The 27,315-nt window shown below is 36.6% G+C and overlaps 1 protein-coding gene across 1 annotated transcript in view; it reads left to right on the top strand.

The window, feature by feature from the left end:
• The window catches only part of RSPO2 (R-spondin 2), a 104,231-nt gene extending 78,036 nt beyond the window's left edge, over window positions 1-26,195 (top strand). Inside the window, exon 5 of the mRNA XM_030444705.1 lies at window positions 26,104-26,195. Within this exon, the coding sequence (XP_030300565.1) occupies window positions 26,104-26,195 (92 nt within the window). The remainder of the gene's footprint in view (window positions 1-26,103) is intronic.
• Window positions 26,196-27,315: the final 1,120 nt, after the last annotated feature.

Genomic DNA, 27,315 nt, shown 5'->3' with positions numbered 1-27,315 from the left:
TTGCACAGTACCAGTGCAAAGGAAATTACCACCCTCTGACATGTAGTAGGCTTGCAGTATACATGCAGCTAATCACAGCTGCTTGGCTGTTTAGCTAGGAATTCATTACTCTGCTGCAACTTGATTGATTGTGATGCCCTGTCTTTACCCTTTATAACAGCTTTCTCCTGGAGAATCATTTTGAATGCTCTGTGACCTGCTTGCCTGATAGCTAGTGGCAATCTAAGGTAGCCTAAGGCAGGCGCCTCACGGATTCAGCATGACTTAAACAGAAGGTATTCCTATCCCACAGCCAGACTGGGGACATCTGGAGAGCGAAAAATACAGCAAAGAGGAGAGAGGAAAGAATCTGAGAATCTGAGAAATACAGTTACAGCTTCTTTCTATTCTTTGGCTTTAGAGACAAAAACCTCATATAGGGCCATTTGAGTCCTTATTAATGTCTGTGTTAGCTGAGTGCAAAAGGTAAAGCCTGTCTACACAGGTGGTTTCATTGACTGGTTTCTAATAACTTTTCAAAACCTGACACACAGCAGGCAATGTTTACAGTGCTGTGGAGTTCAGAGGCTACCTGGCTGGTGCTGTATAAGGTAGCTCAAGAAATGGCAAGAGTCTAAAAGTGTCAGCATAATGTTGCCCTGATGAGAAACAGGATTTATAAGCTCTGGCACAGTGCTGTGCAGATATGTTTTCAGGCCATGAAATTCTATGTTTGTGGTAAAGAACTACATCTGCTGTGGGGAAGCATAGCTTATGAGTGCTAACGATGAGCTAAGACTCATTCTCTTGTGGGGTTTATTCCTGTCAATTAATATGGAGAGGCTCACAAAAATTCTGGAAAGGGACACTGCTCAATTTATAAATGCAGCAGCTTCCAGTACTTTGCTGTAGGCCAGATTTAATTTAATTAACTTACACCAGCTGGCTACAGGAGTGGAGGGGATTGCCAACAGGGAATAGGTGGAGGAGCAGTCTCCCCAGCTGCTCTCATTTGATCAAGTCACCACTAGTGTTAGAACTAAGCTGCACTGACTTCTCAAGAAGTGTTGTTTTAGTTCTTTATAGAGGACTTCTAGTTATGTCTTCATCTTTACCTCTTATGAGAAGCACGGACAGAATGGAGGAATGTCACAGTTTGTTTCTTTATTATTGTTTTGTTTGGGGTTTTTTTGGCTTTTTTGAGAGCTTTCTGTGACATTTTGAGATAATGTTATCTCAGGTTGAAAAGCTTATTGAAAAGCACTGATTCCCGTCGTATTTTTCCTTTGCACCTCAGAAGTGAATGAAAGGAGCTTCCTCTTGAAAAATTTCAATTCCAGGTTAATTCAAATGCAGTTAACTTTCAGAAAAGATGTAGGAACATAAGCCCTTGAAAAAGAGCAACAGACAGCAAGAACTACTTGTGATGAACAGGGCATCCCTACCCTGCACTGTTTTTACATGGTATTATAAACTCAGGTTATTTTTCTGGGCCCAGTCTTAAGAATGAATGAGCCTAAAATGAGAAGTAGGGTGTGAAATAGCAATGCAATACCACAGAGATAACTCAGCATTTTACCTGCATCAGTATAACATTCTGCAGCAGATGATCAGGCACAGAAGCAGTGTGAATTACGATGGACACAGTACTGCACCAACATGATTGGTTCCCCACTCTCTTAAACATTTTGTATGTCTAACCTGTCATGGCTTAGTTTCTGAAGACGCCTCAAAAATCTAAGGTAAAGTGTCCTCCACCAAATTAGAGTCTTACATAGTCTTTGCCACTTAATGTGAGTTTCTCAGTTCATGTGTCTTTATGCCACGTGACTCAGGAAGGCTTTTGGAGTTCAAATCATGGCTGAGTTTATGTGTCAGCCTTACAGGTCATCTCCAAGTTTTACACTTTTGTCCTGTGCCAGGCACATCTATTTACTGCATATAAATATTGGAGACACAGCAGCAAACTGATTTTCTTCCTGTAGTACCTGTTTAGCTTGGTGGTTCTTATATTTTTCCATTTCAAGACTTTTACCTCAAATTATAATTTTTTTATGAGCCTTCCTTGGCATTAGCTGATAAGACACCTAAGTCTGATGACTTCTGTGAACTTGGTACCAAGTCAGAGACTCTGCTGGAGCGCAGTGTGCAGGTACCAGTACCAAAAGCAGCAGCAGTAGGGCACCAATAAGATCAGGTGCATTACAGGACATCAGATTTACTAAGAACTTAAGAAGTTCTTTAACTTAAGAAGTTAAAAAAGGAGCATGAGTTTCAGGCACCTATGTTTGAGTTGCACTATCATGTAGCATAAAGATCACAGGTATTTCCAATGACATTAATATCCCATAACACCATGACACACAATGTAGTGAACCAGCTCTTAAATTATTCTGCTTCTATGGCAGATACAAATGTACATCTTGAATTCATTGTCCACTGTCCTTATACAAAGGGTTCAGCACAATAGAAAGAGTACTGCAAAAACTGTTAAACTTTTGTTTGCTTAATTCATTGCTTTCAGTTTGCACAATGAAACTTTAGCTGTTGAGTAGATGCAACTGCCAAGCACCTTTGATCAGATCTAGCATAGCTGTCCTGCAGCTACATTGCATATACTATATACTATATACTATATACTATATACTATATACTATATACTATATACTATATATATGTATGTAATATGTATATATTACATATACTTATATATATACTATTTATATGTATACACATATATAGTATCTTCAGTACTGACAGAAATGCTACATTTATCCGTTACTTGACGTAAACGTTGCCTAAAGGATTTCTAAAACAAAGCTAGTAAAAAATCTACCACAAAGATGCTAAATTCCAGATTTGCTTTTTTTCTCTGAATTTATGGACCTTTTTTTACCTCTTGATTTGCCATTAGTTGCTTATAGCATGTAAACTAGAATAAACAACTTTTGTGAGGCCTAGCAAAGAAAAACCACAATCTGGCCAAATATAGAGAATAAATTTCAAGCATTAAAAGAGATTGTACTGGGAAGATACACTGTGATTTTGTAAAAATCAGTTCACAACTGCCATGTAGCACTAGGAAGGACATATACATTTGGTGTATGTAGAACAGAAGAAAGATTCTACTTGATAACTGATGGCCAAGGAAATCTCTGGGCCTTAAAAGCTTCAGAGATAAAAAATCTCTACTGAGCAAGTCCTGTGTCACATTGCTCAGGTGAAGCAACTAGAATAGCTGGTAGAAGGCTTTTAGCTAAAAGAAAGCAGGACACAGGGAGATAAATCTTTAATCAAAAGTAAATTGGCTTCAAGGTCATATAGACTGTGTCAGGTTATCAAAACCTGACATTTTGATGTAGTAGCCTGAATAATTTTTTCATAATCATTGAAGGTGATTAAGCATATTCTCTGCAAGACTTATGAATAGCTGCTATCAGCTGTAATTCACAGCACTCCATAGATGATTATTCTGCCACCAGACTCTTTTAATCGGCTCTGCAATCCAACACCAGCTTGAGTGCAGGTTGCAGTAATACCACTTTTGAGGGCAGGGGAAACCACTGCATCAAGAGTCCTAGACATATAAATGGAAAAATCCTGGGAGATAAGGTTATTTTTTTTCCTGCAGCTGTGGCAAGAAAAAGGAGAAAAGGGAATTATAATTTCTGCAGAAGTCTGTAATAGAGATGGCCCCAAAACCAGCAAAGTGTTTCGTAAGAAGTTTTATAACATGCTGAATATTTTTCAACTGAAGGTTTTTTGTTAAATAAGTAATTGTCCTTAACATTTCAAGCTCTAAAAAAAAGTTGATTCATATGTCTTTTCCTGACTAGTGTAGTGTTTTTTGGGTGGAGTATGTTGTGAAAGAACAATATATTACTTTTCTCTCACTTTTTTTCAAATATCTGAAGAACTTTTTCCAGGGAGATAAAAGAAATTCCACTTCATTGTAGGGGAACATCTTACTCCCTTTTATTACAGTGTCATAGGTTTACAATATCTCAAACACAAAGTGTTCACAGCCTAGTTCTTTGGGTGTGATACTTATCTGGAAAAAGTCAGTGGTCTGTAGATGAGTTCCTGGTGATCTCTCATAGCACTGATGAGCATGAATTTCTTGATTATTACTGCCAAAAGTCAGAAGTTCCATCGAAGTTGTATTACGTGATGATTTAAATTAGAGCAAAATCTGGTTGCTTTGTAATCATCCCTTGTTCTGTAAAGTAAAAGGATCTCAGAACTTTAAAATGAATTTAAAATAGGAGCCAGAATATAACTATAATCCATCTCACATCATTTAGCAATTTTGGAACCTCTTTCTAATTCAGGGAAGGTTGGAAGCCTGTTCTAGAAGAAATTATTAAGAAAACAAACAAACGAAAAAAATACTCAACACCAACCAAACAAACCAAAACAAAACAACAAAAAAGAAAGCACAGTCCCAAATGAGTTAAGTATAGATTTAGATTTTAAATATCATTGCTGGACTTGAAGTTGTAATTGGCTGCATCAGTGCGTGCACTTAAAAGCTGGGAGCAACGTGTTGCAAAAGAAGACCAAAGATTATTTATTTTTTTATTTTTTAGACCATTGTCTAAGTCAGCATCTCCGTATCATCTTTCATGGCTATTAAAACAGGGTGTGGGTCTATTGATAGGGGTGTGTTTCATTTTTCTATGTGAACCAAAATACAATTAGCTGTGTAAACTCCCTAGAGCTGGTCAGTAATTGGTAAAGACATTATGGCAGCTCTCTAGCAGCTGAGTTGTTTTGTATACATTTTATACCACCTATGCTATTTTTTCTAATATTTTTTGTTCTAAAACAAGAACCAACAAGAACAAGAGAAGTGCTTTTTACAGAGAACCGTGTGATGTGGAAATTTGGGGCTTCTGCCTCAATCAAAAATGGCAGATTTTGGAAAGTTTCACACTCTTTCAGGATGTGAAACTCTGATATTATCAGCACAGCAATGCTTCACTTGCTGAAGGAAACGTAGAGATGCCCTGAAATCCATGAGTATTCGTACCCCATGGACACTTGGAGAAAGCTCACATACTTTCTTCACAGAAGTTACCATGCTTCATTTTCAGGAACTGCTATGGAAAAGGATTTACTTTATTACTTCCTAAGATGATTAAGTAAGGAGAATAAAGTAGTAATGAGAACATTAATGGAGGTTCCCTGTATTACTTTCTTGTGTGATTTTTGCCACCAGTTTCCTGATTTCTTGAAGCTCAGCTGCTGGAAACACCACATAATAACACCCTTCATGTTTTGGCTGTTTTTCCAGTATGTGTAGCTGCAGGCAAAATCTGAAAATATGGATACCCTGAGTGTTTCAACACCACAAATTAAATAAGAAGCACTGAAAATTGTTTATTGCTTTAAAATCTACTAGTTTTAAATTTTACTTGTGACTGGCTCATGATTTTTTTACTCAGTGGTTGTCAAACTTGTACCTGACATCTAAACCCAAAAGGAACATTATTTTAAGGTGGTGGTTTAGAGTTTTCAGTGTTTGCTAAGATGCTGTGTCTCATTTAGGTAGTCACGTGAAAACTCTGCTCTATTTTGTTTTTAAAACCTTTTGACCATAATTTGTGAAGAAGAGAAGAAGAAGAGAAGGCTTTTGTGTAGGGCATGTAGGATATGGTGTATTTCCCAAGTGCTTGCTTTCATGGCATGTACATAAAACCTAGTCAGCAGCAAGAAATCAAGTGTTATTAATGAAAGAGCCCTTCAATGCCATGACCTAGCATGCTAATTTGAGGAGATTAGAAATTCCTATTCTAGTTTAGACTCTGAAAAACAAGCTAACACAATGTGTTGTGACCGAGCAAAATAATAGATGGAAATTTACTTCCTTGGTTCCTGGCAGCAGTTTAATTTGTGTTAAATAGGTATAATTTTGTGTCTTCAAAGAGATTGCACTTAACCCCGTTATGATACAGTAAGACTTTCTAAATCCTTTACTAAGCACGCCAATTTCCTGCTACAGATAAAAATACTGCAGTCCTCAGTTATATTTACATTCTGCTAGCTAAAAGTAACTTTTTAAAAAGAAAGTGTTATTTTTATTCTTCATACTTGAGTTGATTGAAGTTCTATTACATTAGTGTTCATGTGAATATGGTTTTTAGCTAAGCCAATTTTAAGATTTAAAAAAAGCACATTTTAAAAGGCCCTTGAACAGTAGTGATGCCACCATGCTGCCACATGTAATAGATTTTTAGAACAATCACTTTCCAATTGTTTTACAGTCCAGAGCAGGCAACTGTGTGGTAGGTTTCAAGCCTAAGCCATTCTAGAGAAAATGAAGTGATAATAGTTACTGCCCTTAGCCATATGACTCAGTAGGGACTCAGAGAAAAATTGTTTATGCTTGGCAGAAGTATAACTAAACAAGTTCCATAATCTCATTTTTGCAAGCTCATTTTAATCTCAAACATATTTTTCCCTTTAAAAAGGAGCTAAAATGTACTTAGTGGTGATCCTACACTTGTGAAGATAAGTGCAAGAGGCACTTCGCCTAGTTTAGAAGTTTTGGAAAGTTTTTCTGCCAAATTTTAAAAGAACCTAATAACAATCAGATCTAGGTCTTCCTTGCTTGGAGTTTCATACAGTGTTTATTACAGTCTAGTTTTATTTTGATGAAAAAAAAAACAGGCAATCAAGTATTTAGTCATGTATATTATGTTAAAATTTGGAAATGTTTGAGTCACTGTAGCTTGAAAGCCAGTTCTTCTTATTCTGCTTCGTTTTGTAAGTTTCAGCACATCTGGGTAAGATATGGAAACTTATATTTTGTGTGCACTTAAATTTTTTCTAAATAGTTTTGACATCTCAGGTTTTTCATTCATACCTAAAACTTATCATGTTATCCCCAAAAGTTAATTCTCTGTGTTAGAGAGATTAGGACAATAGTTGTTTGTTTATATATAATAAAAATATTAACATTTCTATGTATATACATAGAAATAAAAGTGTTTGTATGCTCCTAGGCTTGCTAGTAGTTCTAAAATCTAGAAGATACTTGCATCTAGAATAGTTTGAATCTTTAGCTATTGATCCTTCTTTTAATACACAGCTGCTGTTGTTCAGGCTTTCAAAAATGGGTTCAAAACCAAGTTTGTTGTTCACAGGCCCTACTGAGTGCTGAGGATTCTGAACATTTGCTACTGAAGAGTGTTCTTTCAGAGGGATGAATGAATTTTAAAAGATTCCTCTGGCTCTTTTCAAAATGCCTTAGTGACTCGCAGTTGGATTTGCTGTTCTGAATCCCTCAGGATTTTGTGAAAATGTCCATCGTAAAGTAAGCTTTTTTCTGCCTGAAAGTAATGGTATTGTATAGTGTGTGTGTGGCATTTTTGCCTTCTCATATGTCTTCATACTAAAATTCAAGATTGTAAAACGCTAGATTACAAATAGTTCCATACAAACATATTCTCTCTCTCTTTTTTTTTTTTTGGTTGGTTGGCTGGTTTTGGGTTTTTTGTACTGTTTTATTTTAACCCAAACGGGTCAAAATAATCTTGTGGACACATGTGCTGAACATTCCCTAAAGGAGCCCTCCATGACTTTGAAAATAGCTTGGTGATACAAATATTTTTTGCACTATTTTTGGAATTGCTTGGTATCAGTGAAAGTATATTCAATTTCTTTTCAGGTATTTAAAACATGATTTTTTCAAAAGCTATATCAAGAGGTGGAATAATGAAAGAAGGAGAGAGGGAAAGAGATTTCTTTATTTTAGGTACTGATGAATTACTTAGGAGTTTGGAATAATGATAGCACAGTGTGTCTTTGAAGACAGTCTAGATATTGACCCACATGCCTAGAATCCTAACCGTGACCTCAAGAATATTTAGCTTTCTTTATCATCACAAAAATTCTTGACCATCATTTGATTTATCTTACCATTAAAAAGGGATGTAAAATCTCTCTGTGAAATCATGCCACAAGAACAGTTTTTCTTCCAGTCTTTTGGAGGTTCCAGAACTGTCTAAAAGTAGGAATTGCAGAAGCATATGAAAATATTCAAATTGTGGTTAACAGATTGTGTTTTGTTTTGTATGATTATATTGTTATTCTAGTGTGTATAATTCTGTTACTTGATATACAGCTATTTTTCTAAATGTCAAGATGTGGCTCATAAATAACCCTAAAACTCCATTTCATGGTTACTGCAGTAAATGAGTTTCATTGAAATAATGCAGCTTGGAGAGGTTGTGCACACTGTGCGTTTTTGTTGGGACATTTCTACTTCTGAGTTTGGTTTTTGTTTTTTTTTAACTTAGTTCTCTAACATAGCCACAAACAATTTGATATATATTTTTGTCACTTGAGGGAAAAAAATAGTCTTACAGTGTTTCATAACATTCTATTCAAATATTATACATAATTTTTCAGTCCTGTATTGAGACAAGATTTCATGGAGTGACTCCCATCTCGTTTGGAGTGACTGTGAACTTAGGATGGCCATTCAAGGACAGATCTTGTACAGGTACTTTCTGTACAGGTTTTACAGGTATATATTGAAAATTACAGCTCCATACATACATCAAACTAGTGCTTTATCAAAAACTGATTTTTTTTAATTTACTGAGCTTAGCAAATATGCATAACACTATTTCTCCACCTTTCTATAAAATTACAATACTTTATTTTAAAACTAATGAATTAAATAATTACTTCATTTTGACAGTAATTATAAAAAACATCATTTAGCATAAATTCATAAAAATGTCTACTTGTCATTCCCTCTGCCTTTGGTTGTACATACTGAAAAGCGGGCACATTTTTTAACACATGCAGTTCAAAGTTCTCTGTTTAACTATATTCCTCCCCACATCCATAGTTTTCTTCTTCTTCCTTTGCTTGCAGGGTTTTTTTTTCTTTTTTTTTTTTTTAATAACCAGAGGTTTCCACTCAATGTGTCTCTTCTACTTACTCATTTATGCTGTAGTTCACTCTTCCTAGTTTGTAAACTCTTTCATTCTGTGTGAAATAAATTAATTGATGTAATTAATCTAGATTGGTTAATATCTTTTTTATCATCCTACCAGATAATTTTGGTGGATACCATTTTTTATTCAATAGGTTATCTAAGTAAATGGGCTATACTTGTAAAACCTTTAAGTTAGAAATCTCATTATATTTATATATTTGAGCCAGCAAAGTGTCATTTCAGTGAGGTGTCCTAGACTGCATTAGGAGGAAGGAGTGTTAACAGCAGCTTGAGGAGGGAGATCCTTTCCCTGTGCTTAGCACTGGGGAGGCCACACCTGGAATTCTGTGCCCACCTCTGGGCTTTGAAAGTAGACGAGAGGCATTGGAGAGAGTTCAACAAATGCACAAAGATGATTAAAGGGATTGGAGCATCTCTCCTATCAGGAAAAGCTGAGAAAGCTGGGACTGTTCAATCTGGAGAAATGTCAGCAAGATCCCATCAATGTGTGTAAATATATGAAGGGAGGTGCAAAGAGGTCAGAACCTTCTCTATGGTGCCAAGTACCAGGACACAAGGCAATGAGCAACAACTGAAACACAGATGCTTCCATTTGAACATCAGGAAAAACTTTTTATTGGGAGAGTTGTCCAGGAAGGCTGTAGAGGCTCCATCCTTGGCGACAGTCAAAAGCCACCTGAATATAGTCATGGGCAAACAGCTGTATACATAGTCCTGCTTGTGCAGGAGAGGTGAGACCAGATGTCCTCCAGAGGTCCCTTCAAGCTTCAACCATTCTCTAACAGGCATAGTTTGATATCAAAATACAACTTGCAGTGATCGCAAAATGACCATAAATTATTACACTCTCTATCTTTAAAAATAAGAATGTTGCCACAAGTAGAAAGTTCATGTTTTTTCCTTAGGCATATGGTTCTCCATTAATGAGAGAAAAACAAGTGATGCAACATGTGCCTTGTGGCTATGTAGTTTAGAGTACCTGAGGTTTTAGTCCAAGTGTGAACATTTCTGAATTGGGAAAGGGCAATTCATAAGAATAGATGAGTGATGGGAAGCTGTGCACCTCATTGGAACACTGAGGGTAATTTTGGAGAAAATTTCTGAAACATGTAGAGTACTATGGTGAAACTTGTACTTTGATTTCTGAATCACTCTTCATCTCAGTCTTCTCCAAATAACATTTACAAATGGAAGTCTGCAGTTTTGGTGGTTCAGGCTGGGAGCGTTGACAGAAAACACTGTGTTTAAAATTTTGTTTTAAAATGCTTATTGAACCCACCATCATCTTAAGTCTGGAGTCTCTTACTACAAAAAGCCCAAATGATTTGACTGCATTATATTCAGCTGCACATCTGCAACAAACTGTTGTCATTTGCATTAGCACAATTGTTGGCTGAATCAGTTTGCCTCAACACTGAATATTAACAGATGCTTTTCTCTTTTCTGACCCCATTTAGGCACAGGGGAAATAATTTTATGTTTCCTTGCACAAAAACCTCCTACTTCTGAGTGTTGTCTGATGTAGTCAGCTTATGAGAGGAAATCTTAGCCGGTCATTTTATCAGAAATTATTGTTTCCACATCCTTCATCTTTTGCAACTACCATTCTGGACCAGCCTTTCAAAACTCTGTAATCAGAGGCCACATGCAGAAATACACAATGACTTTCTCTGGTAGTAAACCTAGGTTAAATGAAATGCAGGCCTGAAATGTGCCTGATTTGTTAGGCATTTAAGTTAGGAGTGGAGTGATGCATACATTTTTGGGTTTTGAACTATGGACCTACAGGTTTTTCAGTGGCAGCCTGTGTGCCTACATGATGCTTTAGGTTGGCATTGCAAAAGTAGTAAATTCATACTGGGACATGCCAGGAATCAACCTGATATGCAGGGCCATAAGGTAACAAATATCCTGACTTTCAGCATGAAAGCTCTTCCTAATCAGCTGTAACTCATGAAGTTGGGCAGATACTGGGGCTTTCACTTACAGAGATTTGACCAGAAAATACATTCCCCAGCAAAAAGCTTTTTGCAAGCCCTTCATCAGCAGTCCCTGCCTCTGTATGGCCATGGGCATTTCAGGCCTCATGGGGCTTTGGTTTCTTATGTGAGGGACCATTTATTTTTCCTCTACTCTGAAACTGTTACCAACCTGTTACTTTTGGGCTGCTGCAATGGTTGCAGTGGATCTTTGGTTGACCCAGAAAAGCTGCTTTCATGGTTTTGTATTCTGATACTACCAGCTGACTGTCTGAGCCTGTAACATTATCCATATAGGCTTTTAAGGATTTGTGAAATTTGAGGGTCAACACATTGTTGAGGACTTATGGGATGAACAGAATTCTGCTGCTGATTCTAACTTTTATCTGAGCTGTTATTTGAAAGCTTAGATATGTTCCCAAGCAGTAATTCTTGCACGTAAGAAGAGAATAAATCAGTTCTTCAACAATGTATTTTCATTGCCAGATGAAATTTCAGAACAGAATCACTTATCAAAAGAGTGGGTTTGAGAAATTATGAGATCAGGCCAGTGAAGTTCTTCATTATGTAAATTATGGATAGAAATCATTCCCATCTATTATAATTTACAAAAGAAAAAAAAAAGAACTCTTTTCCCACTTTGTAGCATATTGTAATTTTCAGTGTTAGTTTTAGCTTCTGTTCTTGGCCTATTCATAGATCTGCAGCCCATTACAGTGGCGCCTGTTAGAGCAAATACTGTAAAAGTTTTGCCAGTTTTTCTATGATAAACCATGTTTTCCAGGAATTCATACTTAATCATAAAAAATCCCTCACAGTTGACTTGGCATGGAAAGTCTTGATTCACTTGTATATTTATCCAGATTTTCAAAAATAAATCAGTCATCTAACTTATTAACTCAGAGGTATTTCAAAATAGTGTATTGTTTAAAGATCATAGAATTGTATTTGTTGGAAACAAATAATATTATGATCATGTAATCTAAATAGACATATTTCCTGACAGTGAATAATTGCTTTGTTGCTCTTAGCTCACAAATCACTCTTAAATGCTTCTGTATGGTTTGTCTGTTGGTTAGATCTATACAGAAACTCATAAGTAGTTTAAAATAGTCTATTTATTTTCAGTATTCTAGAAACAGTTGAATGGCTAAGGTATTTTTCTTTGAAAAGCTGTGTATCAATGAAAATTGAACTGTATAATACTATAATTAACTTATAGTATGATGTTGATATGAGATTCTAATGTGCATTTTAAACCCTAACTTTTTCTATATGGCAAGCTTATTTTATAGGTGGCAGTATTTTTCCATTTAGGGAATTGTATATAAATAAATATTAATGCCCCTTATGAATTTTAGTCTTGCAGATCTGGGAGTCAGTCTACTTTGTGACTCTTATGTAGGACATTTGCATACTTCTAATAGAAACAAATCATAACACTGTCCATTTCTAAGTAATAATTTATATATTTGTGCAGATTTCAATTGCCTGCATGGGCAGGCAAACCAAGCAGAAATGCTTTTTCTCTATTACAAACATTTCTTTTTGACTGTGTGTAAGTACTGTATTTCCTATTGGTATTAGGTCTGGGTAAAAACCTGTTATTTAAAGTTTATTTACACAGAAGTTAACAACAGAAATCACATTTTCAAATCCTTTATGTGTGGGAAGACGTTTAAAGAAGAATAACTGGATAGTGCTAGGAAGTAAATAATTATTTGACTAAACAGAAGGAATGTGAAAGATGCTGAGCAGTACTGGAAGAAGAGCAAATTAAAACAGCATTTTTGAAAGGAGTCTCCTCAAGTCAGCAAATGACAAGATGAAAATTCAGTTTAAGTTAGTGAGAGGAAAGTGACTGTAATAGTGGATTAATTGTCTCAATAGAGAAAATAAACAGTTGATTGGATACTTGTAACTAATTTGATAAGTATGTCACACCCTACATGATGCAGTTGTCACCCACTATTAAACTTATAGGACAGTTTAAATCAACAGATGGAACAGATTGTGATGAAGGCATTGGCCAAGAGATGAGTATTTGCTAACATAGTGAAGTAATTAGCATTCAGTAGAGATCAACTATACTTCAATGTGAGAAGCTGATAATCACTTAACTGAGCTTGGTTCAAATAAATGCTTCCTTCCAGCGTTCAAAGCAGTATCAGCCAGCAGAAATATGTAGCTAAAATTATGCACTTGCATGACTGGTTGTGAAGTCTTTGTATTCCAGTCCAGGAGCTTATCACATATACATCTAAAATCAGAACTATAAAATTTTTTCTTCTTGAAAAACAGCTACTAATTTCAAATTAGTGAAGTCTAAGGGGGTTGAGTAAATGTTTCTTTCATCCTCTGTAAAGAACGTAGAGAGAGGAATATATGATTCTTGGGAGAAATATTAGTTGGCACAAGTCAAATACATGCCAGGAAACCTGCTTGTGTTTCAGGACCATGCTCAAACTTGTGCCCTGTCTCTTTTTATTTTATTTTATTCATAAGATGTTGCCCTTGCAGCTGCCCACCAGTTTCACAAGGACTGTGGTTTGTACTACTGTGCCCGCTGCAGGATGGGGTCTCTATGACTGACAGGCTTAGTAATGACTGGTGGAAATACCTCAAGCCCACAAAGAATTATTAGCATCAGGTTATTCTAAGCAAAAATAAATAGATCTTGAACAGTTTTAAGAAGGTAATGTCTATAAGCTACTACTGTCACAAAATAAGGAAGCCAATATGTTATATCCATCAGACCCTCACCCAAACTAGCCATAAGAAAGTGATGATGTATAGCATCTATATTTTTCATATGGGTAATTAAACCCATAGCATCATTCTGTACATACTAAGGTTTTATTGGTATTAGAATAAAGAATTTCTTTTTTTTTTTTTTTTTTTAAAAAAAAAAGAACCAAAAAACAACTGATAATTACTTCTCTCTGTGTTCCTAATCAACAGTCTTTGATGTACATCTGGTTTTTAAGTACTTCTGTAACTTCCAGTCAGGAAAAGCCTTTTATGGCAACAAGCCCTTAAGCTACATGCTGTGTTTATTTCATATATTCTTTTTTATTTTCTTCTTAAATCATCCATACATTTTTCTTCAAATTTATCCATGAGTATATACTTTAAAATGTTTTATGCTGGAAAAAAAGCCCCAAACAACCAAAACCAAACAACAAACAAAAAGCTCTCAATTTAGTTTAGACTGGTTCTTTAAACTGATGGTGGAGATTTTAGTGCTTTCTTGAAGATGTATTTCACAATAAGAAGGGAACCTGTATTTTAGACACCACATTATCCTGCTGCTCACATCGTGTGGTGACAAGGCTGCATCAAGCTGCTCTGTCAGTGAGGGGGGAAGACAGCCCCTGTGGTCCTGAGCATCTGCAGCAGCAGGTTGGTATAGCAGAGGTGCTGCAGATTACTCCTTCCCCTAGCAGATCAATGCCTCTTACCTGGGAGCAGAAAATTATTTTTGTTGTTGTCCCTCAGGTCAGTGCTAAATAAAAAAAATACATGGCTTTAAATACTTAACATAGATGATCTTTAAGGTCTCTTCTAACCTTAGCCATTCGATGACTCTATGAAACACGCTGTGTTTAAGCACTGAGGACAAATACATCCTCATTATTCAGCCTGCTTAAGCACGTGAAACAGCCCGTGGATAAATTTACTCTCAAGAGTGTACTTCAGTTTGGTAAATATAATTTTCAAAGAAGCCTTTTCTGCAGTTCTGCCTGGTTGTTATTGGTGAAGCCAGCTCTGCCCTGCAGCCGTGCCTCAGGGGAAGAACCCATAGGGCTCCTCCTGCAGCCCTGTGCAGTCTGCTGGGTGGCCACAGCCCCCAGGAAGGCAGCCAGGCTTTGTCCTCCCCTGATTTGCAGTTGTTAATACAGCCTCTGCAAAGCTTGGCTGGATAATTGCCAGGTGTGGGCACCAAGGAATGGTTGGGGCAAAATGTCCTCTGCTGCTCTGGATGCTCTGGATCCTCTGGCTGGATGCAGAAAAAGGGTATTCCCCATAACTGCAGTCATTTTGGTTTCATTCTGGAAATTCAGGCTTCTCATGGCTCTTCCTAGATACCTGTTTTTATAGTGGAGGTGAATAAGTCTGTGGCACTTCCCTGGGAGGCTGAATATTTTTATTTCTTCATTGCAGCTTCTGATATCAATTTGTTAGAGGCATACGATTAAGTCCAGCTCAAGTTGGGTTTCATTGGTTTGTTTATCTTCGTCATACCATCAGCAGATAAATTTAACCAACCAGAATTCCTTTCCAAGTAAAATTTCTTTGTGTGAGGACTAAGCCTGTACATTCTTATGTTGAAAGCGTCTGCAAAGTCAATTCCTTTTGAATTAATATTTGCAGCTGTGGAAATGAAGCTAACAAAAGTGTGACAGAAGTCATGGACAGGACTAACTACTGTACTTGAAAAAGTTAAGACTTGGGACTTTTACAGATCTATAATATTGTCTTCTCTTTGCCACAAAGTAAACATTAAAAAACCTGCTATCTGTCTGGAAAAAGTGATGACCTTAATACAGTTCTCAAAGTATTGCTATTTGTTTCAGACAATTATATAAACTTTTTTTTTTTTTTTTTTTTTAACAATCTGAGAATAACAATAAACAATATTCTAGAGTAGACCTAAGGAAAAATCCAAGTTGCTTTGTAAAGTGCCCCCATTTAAACACAAACAATTTTTATTTAGTTAAATGTAAACTTATCCTGAAAGACTGCAGAGTTTGAGGACTAGGACTGCATACCTGCAGGATGAGGTGTGGCATCTTAAAAGCAGTGTTTCTCAGAAGAAATCATGTATGTCCACTACTCAGAGAAAAACTGCAAATGCAATTCTTGCATAACTTTGTCAATAAGGACAATATAAGGTAATAAGCACAATAAATCAGTTTTATTCTATTTATGAGCAGAACTCTGACATCCAATCTGACACCCGTATTTTAGACAAGTTGTTGGAAAGCTGAACAAATAGGTCAGTTGGAAACTGTGAAAATAAGCATAAAAAAGTGTGTTTTAAGGGTACAAAATGAGCTTTAGAGAAAGGTGCACAGAGACTACTAAATTATTAACTTCTTGGAAAGATTATGAGCAGAGTTTTATCTGCAGTGCATATTGAGTTACCAGAGAAAGTGGTGGATCCTCCATTTGCTTTTGTATTAATTTCTCCAACAAGTATTTCTAGCCTCAACAACATATCAAAGTATTGTTGTATTTCTCATGTTTACATAAGAGATCTCACCAAAGGTTCTCTTGACCCCACTTTTCACTTGTAATCGCTGCATCACATTAAGTTTTAAGGAATAAATCATGTTTTCAAGTATATTAATATAAAGTGCAAGGATTCATAAAGGATATGCATTATTTAATTTTCCTATCTAGGTGTTTATTATTTAAACTACAGACTTTGAAAAGGTATGCAGGTTTGAGACAATCCTGATGCAGTGAACTTCAGAGAAGAATTGATTCATCTGGCTTCAAGGCAAAACAACACAATATCAGTTATTAAATCTAATAATAAACCTGGAGAAATCACAGGTTATTTGGCTTGTGTTTTGTCTTTACTATGATCCCATGTGGATCTGCAGTAAAATTTAATATAGAACACATTATGTCTAATGCTGCTATTACACGCAGACTTGAATTTATTTGGAAAAGCTAGAGAGCATAATTTCAAGAAAGTACAGCATAAATTGTTTGTTTCTATATGAATTTCCTTTTTAAATAACCATAACTTTGAAACCACCTCATTTATTTCCTTTAAATATGACTCTTTCACTATGAAAATCTCCAAGCATATCAAAATGAATTTTCTGCTTTTGGCTCTTTGACACTATATTCTGATTAGCATTAAAAAGAGTGGGAAGTGCCTATCAATAACTCATTATCTGCAATACCAAAAAAAAGTTATTAAATATTTTAAAACCCATCCACTGAAACTCATTAACTATCTTATTTTTAAAGGCTCACTCATGATACCTTGAGCAAAATTAATTTTCCCAGGAACAAGAAATTAATGAGTCGTATACAGCGATTTAGTGCCTGGGGGGAAAATAAAGTTAAGTCAGCCCATGGTCTGTTTATGCATTACTTTGGAGAAAGCTAAAAAGAAATATTTTTAAGCTCAGTTTGTCTTAGGTCCTTGATCCTGACTTACTAGTATTTCCTCCTGTCCTCAACCAAGCTCATGTTCAGGCTGCAAGTGCAGCCAGTCAAAAAATTGACTTACCACTTTATAGCAACATGGGGGCTCCTAAGGAGCTTCTTGTGGGGAGTTTGGTGGGGATGGTGGCGCGAAGTTTTCCCTGTGGCAAGTATTATGCAGAGAGCTGAACCAAACATTGCTCAAACCCTCAGAAAAAAGTTCAGGAGGAAGACCGAGGAAATTCCATTCAGTGGTTTTAAATTCATGATGAATGTTTTTACAGTTTCATGGTCCAGAGTTTGAGACAGCCCCCTCCAGACATCGCCTGCGTGCCAGAAACTTGACCAGCCCAGAAGCCAGGGCTACAGCAAAGCTCTACATTCCTGAAAATGAAAATAGAATTACTAGTACATCTTTATGAAACAAAATAGACAGTAACACAAAAATCTGATGGTCAGACGACTTTTCTTTCATTTGTGTTCCAGGCCAAATACGTCAGGCAGTATGGAACAGTCCTTTTGTGCTGCAGTGCTGAAACTCACCCATTAGGCCAGCTTTTCCAAGGCTTTATCTCCATGGCATGTTTGCAGTGGAAAAAAAACAGGATTAACAAGCTGGGAGAGCTGAGCTGCCACTTCTCATGGAGGCAGCAGGTGGGCTCAGGTGTAGCATACTATGGAGGGACTGTCATCCCAATGCCTTCTCACTGCCTTGCAGAACTCCTCATGCTGTCCTTTTTGAAAGATAAAAGCAGAGCTTCGAAGGTGGGTCCAGGTCATAGTTAACAGAAGCCAGTCAGATGACTTTATGTTCCTAACCTCATTGTAAAGTTGACGCCATGTAAAGCACAGACATTCATAAAAGCTTCATGGGCCATGAGGTTATTGCTAGAGTTGTGACAGTGGTTTAATGATAGTAGTATGCAAACAAAAGCTTCAGCACTCTAAAATGCTATATTAGATAACTTAGGTATCAATCTTTTATAAATGGCTGTGCAGTATTTAATATCCCTGAAAATCTGCTACATGACTATTGGTAAATTAGTAAGATTTAGGGTCTAAAGTGCCTTTTCTACAGCTTTTGATAGTGAATAAACTTCCTGTAGCTGTATGATTAGGAATTAACCAGTTAAAACATAAATTACCCTAGCATGAAAATTTCAGAATAGATATTTCAGAAATAAACCAGATAGAGACATTTCATAAATCAAAAGATATTTCATAAAATATAGAATATATATTTCAGAATTATATCAGAAATGATAATATGGTAACTAGAAGACCAAGACAGACTCTATTGTGACCATAGTACAGATAGAAAAAGCTGTAGTGGGTGAAGTTCTCCTGCAGCACCTTCTTGAATATAAACCAAATCAATATCTGAACAGTGCAGATGCAGCCATTATTGTGGTTCACCACTCCTGATGAACAGACTGAGGGATAATTATTATTATTACCTTATTGTTAGTAATATCACATTAATTTTCACTTTCAGCTGTTACTCGGTGGGAGTCTTCCTCCTGGATAGTACTTTATTCTGTCATCAGGTGTTCAGTTTAGCTGCTCTAATGGAACTTCAATGAGGTTACTTGTGCATTACTTCAAGAGAGGCAGAAGTAATAATGAAAACTATTTTTGAGCTGTTTCAGTTGAAAAATAAGAAAAAAAGAAAAATGTCCTGAAATAAAATTATTCCTCAGTTCTTGACCAGAAACCCTAAAGGGAGTTAAAAAACAGCAACTCTTCACAATGAAATTGTATTTCACAGAAGAAAAAAAAAGTCTCTAAAAACTTCCCAGTATAATCTTTGTATGAAACCCTTTACTGAACAAAATTACATTTTCGTTATGAAATTAAACTTTGCAGGTGCTACAAATAGATGTTGTCTCAATAGGACTTATGTTCTATTCCCTTTATGATGAGATAAAAATAAAATTAAATTGGCTAGAAAAAAAAAAGAATGGAAGAAAAATTAAAAATCTGTTTTTAAAAATTGGACAGAGGGAGTTTTAAGTTGGATTAGTGTCCAATCAAACCTAGGGAAGACTAAAGCCAATTATTTCTTAGCTATAATTGTTGCCTATAAAGTTAAAATATACTTATATGTTTACATGTGCATGCCTACTCTTGACTGTGTATATATATTCTTTTTTTGTTTTGAAAAGTATTTTAGATTGCACTGTGAAAGGAAGGAAAATAAGCAAACCCAAACCTTTCAATGAAAATATTTTGCTTAGCTCTGCTTTGACATGATGTTGACCAAGATAAGACTAGTAAATACCCTTCATGCAACCTGGTATTCATAGAATCATAGAATAGTTTGGCTTGGAAAGAACCTTAAAGATCATCTGGTTCCCACCCACCTGCATGGGTAGGGACACATCCCACCCGACCAGGTTGCTCAAAGCATCACCCAACCTGGCCCGAACACTTCCAGGGATGAGGCCTCCACAGCTTCTCTGGGCAACCTCTTACCAAATCCAGAGTCTTATTCATATAATTTGATTTCTGAGCTAAATCTACATTAGATAAATATTTCTTTAACGGAGACCCACCAGTGACTGAAAGGACAGCAAAGCCCAGCATTACATATCTATATTAGTCAGTTAAATAGGTTTTCTCTAAGAGTTTTCTGGGAGTTTCCATGTCACATTGAGTTTATTAGTTTTCCTTTTCCCCTTTTGCCCTTTTCCTTTTTTCTTTTACTTTCTTCTCCAAGTTCCTACGTGTAGATTTTTATTTTTTGAACTTTTTATAGTCATTGATGAATAGAATGGCTTGTTTTAGGCAAAATAATGGGTACTTCTACCAAAAAAACCTTAATATTCTTTGAAATTATGGAAATGGAAGCGAGTTTTCAGTTAATATCTCACTGCCACCTACTGTATACTTTGGAAAAGTGCACTGTGGAAAATGCATTTTACTTCAGTGGTGTAAGATGACTCTTCTCCCAGTGAATTTGCTCTAAAAGTTGAGGAAAAAGTCTACTGAATCTCAATAGACTGTGACATGTAAATTCCATTCTTTGTGGAGGAATCAGTATTTCTTAAACAGATGTCAATGTCTGATGATACTCAGTACTGTCCAGAAGGAAAGAACATCAGATTTTAGTTTGCATTCAGGCCAGATGAAAAATACTTTTGTCCTTTGGGAGAAAAAGCTTCAATTATTTTGCCTTAAATAGTAAAACCTTTAATCTCTTAGTGGATGTGTTGAAACAAAAAAGGATTAAGATACAGAAACTTGGGATAATTTGATATTTTTTTTAGTTGAAGAGTTATTTGATTCTTTTAAATTACCTTTCATCTCAGTAGCTGATGCCTGGTATATACAAACACCAAGCATATCCTGTGTAAAGTGCTGGTTTATAATAATCTACTCAAAGTTATGGAATTAATAGGTTCAAAATAAAATAACAGAATTCTGACTGTTAGGAACTGAAGAAGATATCACAGAGGTTTGCTCTGCATTACCTGTGCTTTTGTAATAATAAATATAGAAGTTACCAGGTTTACTCAAGACACATTTCCCCAATTTTAATCAAGAAAGCTGTCATCAATTAAACAAAAATGAGTGAAAAGCATAAAACTTTATGTAAGGGAATGAATTTTCTTAGTCTATTACTTCAGTAGACTGGGAATATGTATAATTTATGTTTTTCCCTATTAGTATTTCACCAAAAAAAATACTAAAGAAGATCCGTAAGCTTGCAAACTCCAGCACTTCAAAGCTGAAGGAATGCATTCATTTGCTTCTTTTTTTGTATCAGTTATGATAAAGTCTATAATTATGGTATGATTTTTCTATTTTATTGACCTCATTTGCTCAACATTATTCAGCCTTTGAAAATGAAGAAAGAATGATAAAATAATATTTTTCTGCCTTGTCCATTATTACTTCACTTCAGTTCTTTGCAAACATTAACCCAGGCTTACAACTCAGGTATTTTGGGATTCGAAATGGTGTTGTGGGCAGCTGGTATACTCTGTGTGGTCATACCATCTCTTCTGTTCTCTTTGAATGCAAATATATTTCGCAGGACTTGAAATGACATTAGAAATTCACTCAGGAAAATAAGCGTTTCCTGACACTTGACCCTTTCTGTCCCATCTTCTGAGCCTTCTTATGTCTTTTCTAGTTTCGCCATGCAAGTCCCAGTGTCTTTTAGTCCCTGTCCAAAAAGCTATTTTACTTTGGTTGATTTCCTCCAAGCTAAATTCCTTCTGTTGCACACATTGAGCATAGCCAATTCCAGCCTAAATTTGATGGTGTTAAGAAAAAAACCCAAACTGCACACTAGCTTAAGAAAGCTGTTGTGAATTTTGTAGCAGGTGACATTGGTAGAAGTGCTGACAAGGTGGGCTTTACTAAGTTATTAAAGCTCTTTGTGTCCTCTTCTTGTGGGCCACTTGTCAGTCCTGGTTTGTAACTCACTCTTTAGGAAGAGGTTGACTTTGTAGCAGTGGGGATTTTTTTTTTCCTCCATTGACTGTGTTTATAAAATTTCTTAACAATTTGTGCATTTCTCTGGCAATTTCAGTATCTGAAATTTTTAACCCGACTGAAAGCCCCAGGAATGGGGGATTCTGGACTGAATCCTTTGTTTGCTTGGCTGTTGGAATTTTGCAGTGATTGTTTATGTGTAGTTTGATGTGCAGTGTAAATGGGGAGTAAATTACGAGGCATCCACGGGTCTTGGCAGGACAGAAGTTGTCCTGCCAGACAGGGCTCCTCCAGAAGCTTACATCTGCCATCTTACTGTTGAGTTGACCAGACTGGTTCATAATTGAGTATCTCTACCATCTTTTCATTGCTGTCATTAGTTCTCTGGTGTCTGTCATCTGTCAGTGATATGACTTAAGTGTAATAACTTTTGTAGCTTCCCACACGGATGAGATGCTGCCACACATGGAGTCTATGATAGTACTGTAGCCGTAGGAAAATGATATACAAGTGTGCAACATTTAGCTTCTAAAAGGGTAAATGAAGGGAAAGAAAGGATTAAAAAGAGTATTTAGCAAGGACAGCTATTATCCCAGAACACCATCCTGTCTTTGCTGCCAGCAGTGAAAATTCTGCATATGAAAATCTGGGGAAGGCAAGCAGGCACACATTTGTAAGTCCCATTGTTCAGTAATCACCAATAAAGAGAAAAATATTTAAAAATAAAGGGGAGTATTAAACATTCTTATGTTTGTAAAATAATAATTTGTGAGAACACTAAAAAATTGTGGGAGCATGAAATAAAGCTGCAGATAGGGGTTGCTTTTTTTCTTTCATTAAACGTTTTAAATTTAAGTTCTTGCTGCCCTCATGTGGATGTGTACTGTGTTGTCTCCATTTACTGGAAAAAGCAGTGGGCAGATTTTGTTAGAAGAGCAGTACATACAATAGCACTTATACAGCGGACAAAGGACAATTCAGCTACAGAACTGGTGCTGTCTGGCTGAGCCATGGATCTCCAGCAGCGTGACTGGGAGGTCCTGTGCATACATTTGCTGGATTCTAGTCATGGAGAACCAGGGATGCCCTCAGTGTTAGGAATCTGCTGCCCAAATTCTGGAGAAAGGTGCTTTTGTAGCTCATAGAAGGTGATAAAGGCTCCTTCTGAACGAGGTAATGTCTATCCCAAGTTAAGCAGGTGGGTCCATCCATGTGCATGCACAATTTCCAAACACCTTGCAGGTTGGGGTATGAGACAAACCAGAGAACTGAGCACAAGTCTTCAGTATGCCAGCATAAAGCAGCTGTAGGAGCAATTCTGGTAAAATGGTACAGAAACAACAACAAAGAAGAAGAAAATCCAGCAAGAGTCAAGTTAAATATTTTTCTAGCTGTTACTCTCTGTTGTACAGACAATTGTTATGTATATTTACATAAACAATGGGTTGGATTTTTTTCAGGAATTCATGTTGGAACTGCATTAGTAACTGCATGTTATTGTACCATTACTTTTGTGTTATCATACCATTAGAAGCTGTGGTACACTGGTAGCTAATAGTAATGTTTCATTGCATAGTGCATTACTTGTCCATCTACCTACCAGAACCAAGTGGTCTAAGCAAAAGTTTAAAGGTATAAACCATTGGATAAGATACTTAGAAAATGAGGAGTTACTCAGTGGTAGTTTATAAAGAAAAACTGAATTTTATAACATTTGTAACAAAGGGTTTGAATGAATGGCTGTGCCAGTCTTGTGTCTGTAAAATAACCTGTGAAATATGACAATGACAGATAAGCCTTGAAGACTTCTATTTGCTGGATAATTGAACACCAAATCCAGCTAAATGTCAGATCTTTCTTTGGTCCTTTATGTTTCAGTGTATACACATGACTTTACAGAGTATTAAACAAGTTCTTTAAGTTTTGTTTAGAGCTGTCTCTGATAATAAAAATTGAGACCTTTTTCAGACAGAGCTGAGAAGGCTTTTCAAGGAAAAGTTAACTAGTTAGTACGCAGAGGAAAACTTAATCAAATTTAAACTAGGAACACAGTAACTTGAACAGTGTTCAGATATCCTACTCTTTGTGTGACTTATTTGTAATTGCTCCCAATGCTCTTAAAACCAAAGCTTTCAAAAATAGATTGTCCGCAGTCATAAAATAAAGACTGAAGATGGGACATGGAGTGGAGGCCTGTAACTTGGAAAGGAGAAGCCAGGTGTGTGTGGCTGTCTGCCAGGTGACAAGGTGGCAAGTTATCACAAGGAAGGATGTAATGTCCCTTAAAGAGTAAGCAGGAAGATTTGCTTTCTTGGGAGCTCTTTATTAGCAGTAGGGGTTTACGGGCAAGATGGATCCTGTGCAGTAATACTATAAGCTGTTCTTGATAGCAGTAAAACAACACTTGGAACAGAAGTTCTGGGCTATAATATAAATTTCACTCCTTTTCAACTGCGCCAGCAAAGCCAGGCACAGAAGAGCTCTGCTGCTTCCCATGCAGAGAGGGTCTTGGAGTCAGGGCTCTTGCTCCCTGGAGCAGCAAAGCATGGGGAGGTGTGGGGAAGGCTGTGGAAGGCTCCCTGGTGATGGAGCCTTGGCACATGGCACAGCCCCAGCCCCAAGGGAGCACCTCCTCCATCAGCCCTCCTTGCCCCACTGCGCTCCGGTTGGGGAACTGGGAGAATTTAGCTCCCCGATCTTCTTTGAGGATCTACTTTCTGTATGATAAGCATCACACTCTTCAAAATACATCTGCAGCAAGATATTTAGAAGTTACTTCTGTTCACTATGCTTCTGCTGACAAAAAGTGCTGCAATTGAAATCTGACAAATAAAAATTGTCACTTGTTTAAGCTCTAGACTTTATAGTCACTTCTTTTCTTGCTTATCTCATTTGTCTTCTAGTAGCAATATGGGAACACATGGTTAGGCAAGAAATACCCTTTATATTCAGTTTTCTGTAAAATGACAGTCAGAATTTGGGACTCCCTTAGCCTTACCAACCGTCTGGATTTTCTCTGTGTGGTTTAATGCTGTCCTGAGAAGAATGAAACTTATTCTGTACAACAGTGTTCTTGGAAATACATTGAGCAGCCAAAGAGCTCACTCACTACCAGGAGAACAGGTTACCAGGTATCAGTGGCTCCGTGTTGCTCTGCACGGGTGGCACCTGTGACAAAGGGTCACTCAGCTGCAGTGTGCCTTGGGGCCAAAGCTGGTATGGGGATGGTTCATGCAGAGCAGCAGAAGCACTGCAATTGCTTGTTGTACAACTCTATGTCAAATCCCTGAAAGCGAATCCAGTTCATTTCTGTTTTAAAGATATTGTATGGAGAGCGTGCTGGCAATTTGATTTGATGCTTGTGGTGTATGAGCTGCTTTGTAAGGCTCAGACAGAGATATCAAGTGGGTTGTGCATTGTTTTATCTGTGCATGTCAGAGTTTCAGAGGAAAAGTAATACAATCTTTCACTACCTTAACTTACAGCAAGTATTTATTATATAGGAGGCTGTAGAGAAAGCTAGATTTGGCTCTGACTGGAGTTTATATTTCTCCTACTAATTGGTCTGTACAGTGAAAAACCTTAGAAAGTAAGAACACTGAGTGAACAGGAGAGCTGTAATGAAGCTCTAATAGATTCTGCTGTTCTGATCAGCAGTGTTAGCAGTCGTCTCAAGTTGTTTCCCCTCATCTACTGCTTCCTTATTTCAAAGCTTTGGTATAAAAAATTTAGAATATTTAAAATGCAAAATAGATTACAATGTTTAACTATATATTCATTCTGGTTCTGATACCTTACAGTATACTAAATGGTAGAATCACATAACAAAATTTTGGTATGGAGCTTCTATAATTGAGGCCATGTTGTTGTAATGCCACTTTGTGTCAAGTATTCCTTCCCTCTGACCTCATTAGGTGTGCCTAGTCATTAGATACAGTGTTACTGAAGAGTTTTAGCTTAAAAGCTTCTTTGATTAATGATTGGTTGCACTGAGGTTTTACTGTGTAGGATTAACTAGATTTAAAAATGGCAAAATGCCATAGTAATATTTATGCCTGACTTTAATAAGAAGCAGAAGTAAACTCCAAGGACCCTTATGATTTTAAAATGAACTAAACTCATGTGCTCATTACCTTAATGTCCCATCCTATTTTATATGCAATGATTTATACTATGATAAGTCCTACAGAACAGTAACCTAGATATGGTACAAATATGTAATCTCAAATAAATAATCCTGTATTTATTAAGGATCATAATTTTTTTATAATTTGAAAATCATGTTTATTCAGTGGTATTATCAAATACAGAAAAATGCTGCTTACTGGTTTGAGGCTTTTTAATTGAGAAACAATATGCAATTATGACAAAGCAAGCAGTTCTCCCAGTCAATAATGTACAGACATTGCAGTTGAAAAATGTATTTTCACATTTTTGTGTCATCTGCTATTTGAATTTCCCTTTACTGTCTTCTCACTTTAGTTCTCCTGAAAGCTTACGAGGTTGGGACCTCTAGAGATTAATAACCTTATTTTTTTTATCATTGATTGTGTATTTTAGTATATGGTACTGCCAAGAAAACCCAGACTGTTCTCTACTCCAGACAGCATTTGATCATCTCCTTAAATCCTACTAGAGTTGATATGATTTAAGCATAAACTTAAAAGGTAATGCATTGCTGAATGAGGGCCTTTGTAGATAGCTTTTTTTTCAGTCTGTGCTATCTTTACTCAGATAATCAAAGGGCACTGATTAATTATAATTGCTGAACAGGAAAAAACTTCCCCATCCTCAAGGCAGAGTATTTTTAATAACTGCATGGATTCTGATTTCCTGATTTTTGTTGTTTTGCAGTGAACTCCCAGTAGCACAAAGTGTGTAATGAAATTTTTGTTACTGCCTAGTGATGTGCTGTGAGAATCAGGCACCAATAAGCAATAACAAGTTCTTCGCAGAGGTGACACGCATTCTGCCAAAGCATGTAGGACAAGATCCAACCAAATACTTGGGCTGTAATGCCTAATTTCTCTTCAAAATTGCAGATATATTGAACTTGACTTAAATAGGATTACTCACTCAATCCAGTGTACGTAAGGGTTTAAGGCTTCTATCCAGCTTCCAGTGAGTTAGAAGGCTACGCACTCGTTTGGCTCAGGGCCCCCGGCACTTGCATAACATTGCTTGTGTGACTTCTCTGCCCAAAGTGGGACAGACCTACATCAACTCCATTACTCATACCAGCAAAATTGTGCCTGTGTGTAAGTGATGACAGTCAAAGATCCTGTTTCTTCCTCTACCACACTGAAAATTTCTGTTTTCACTGATGATGGAAGCTCATTAGCCAGCATATTGCCCACTGATCATTTATGCACCACTGAGTTTTTCACCTGAAGTTTAATATCACCTCTGTATTCTTTACTTAATTGACCAGTCAATGATATTTTTTTTTCTTTTTTCTTTTAGGAAGAAGACCAACAAAAACAAAGGACAAGAAAAAGAAGAAAAAGAATTTGATGGAAAGGGCTCAGAAGCAGCACAGCATCTTTTTAGCAACAGATAAAACAAGCCAATAAAGACTTGATTTTCTTTAATATATTTTTTGTGAAGTGCACAAAAGCTGCTATATGCTCCTTTGACAGTATTGGTGGCAAATAACTCGTGAAAAAGAAAAAAAAGCCCACAAGCATGTTTGGTTTATTTATATATTTTTGATTTTATTTTTTTTCTACTTTTTGACCTGAAGACTTCAAGGTCAGAGCACACTGAGTTGAA

This window comes from Calypte anna, chromosome 2 (assembly GCF_003957555.1).
Source record: "Calypte anna isolate BGI_N300 chromosome 2, bCalAnn1_v1.p, whole genome shotgun sequence".
NCBI lineage: Eukaryota > Metazoa > Chordata > Aves > Apodiformes > Trochilidae > Calypte > Calypte anna.
This window is presented reverse-complemented; position numbering and strand designations above follow the sequence as displayed.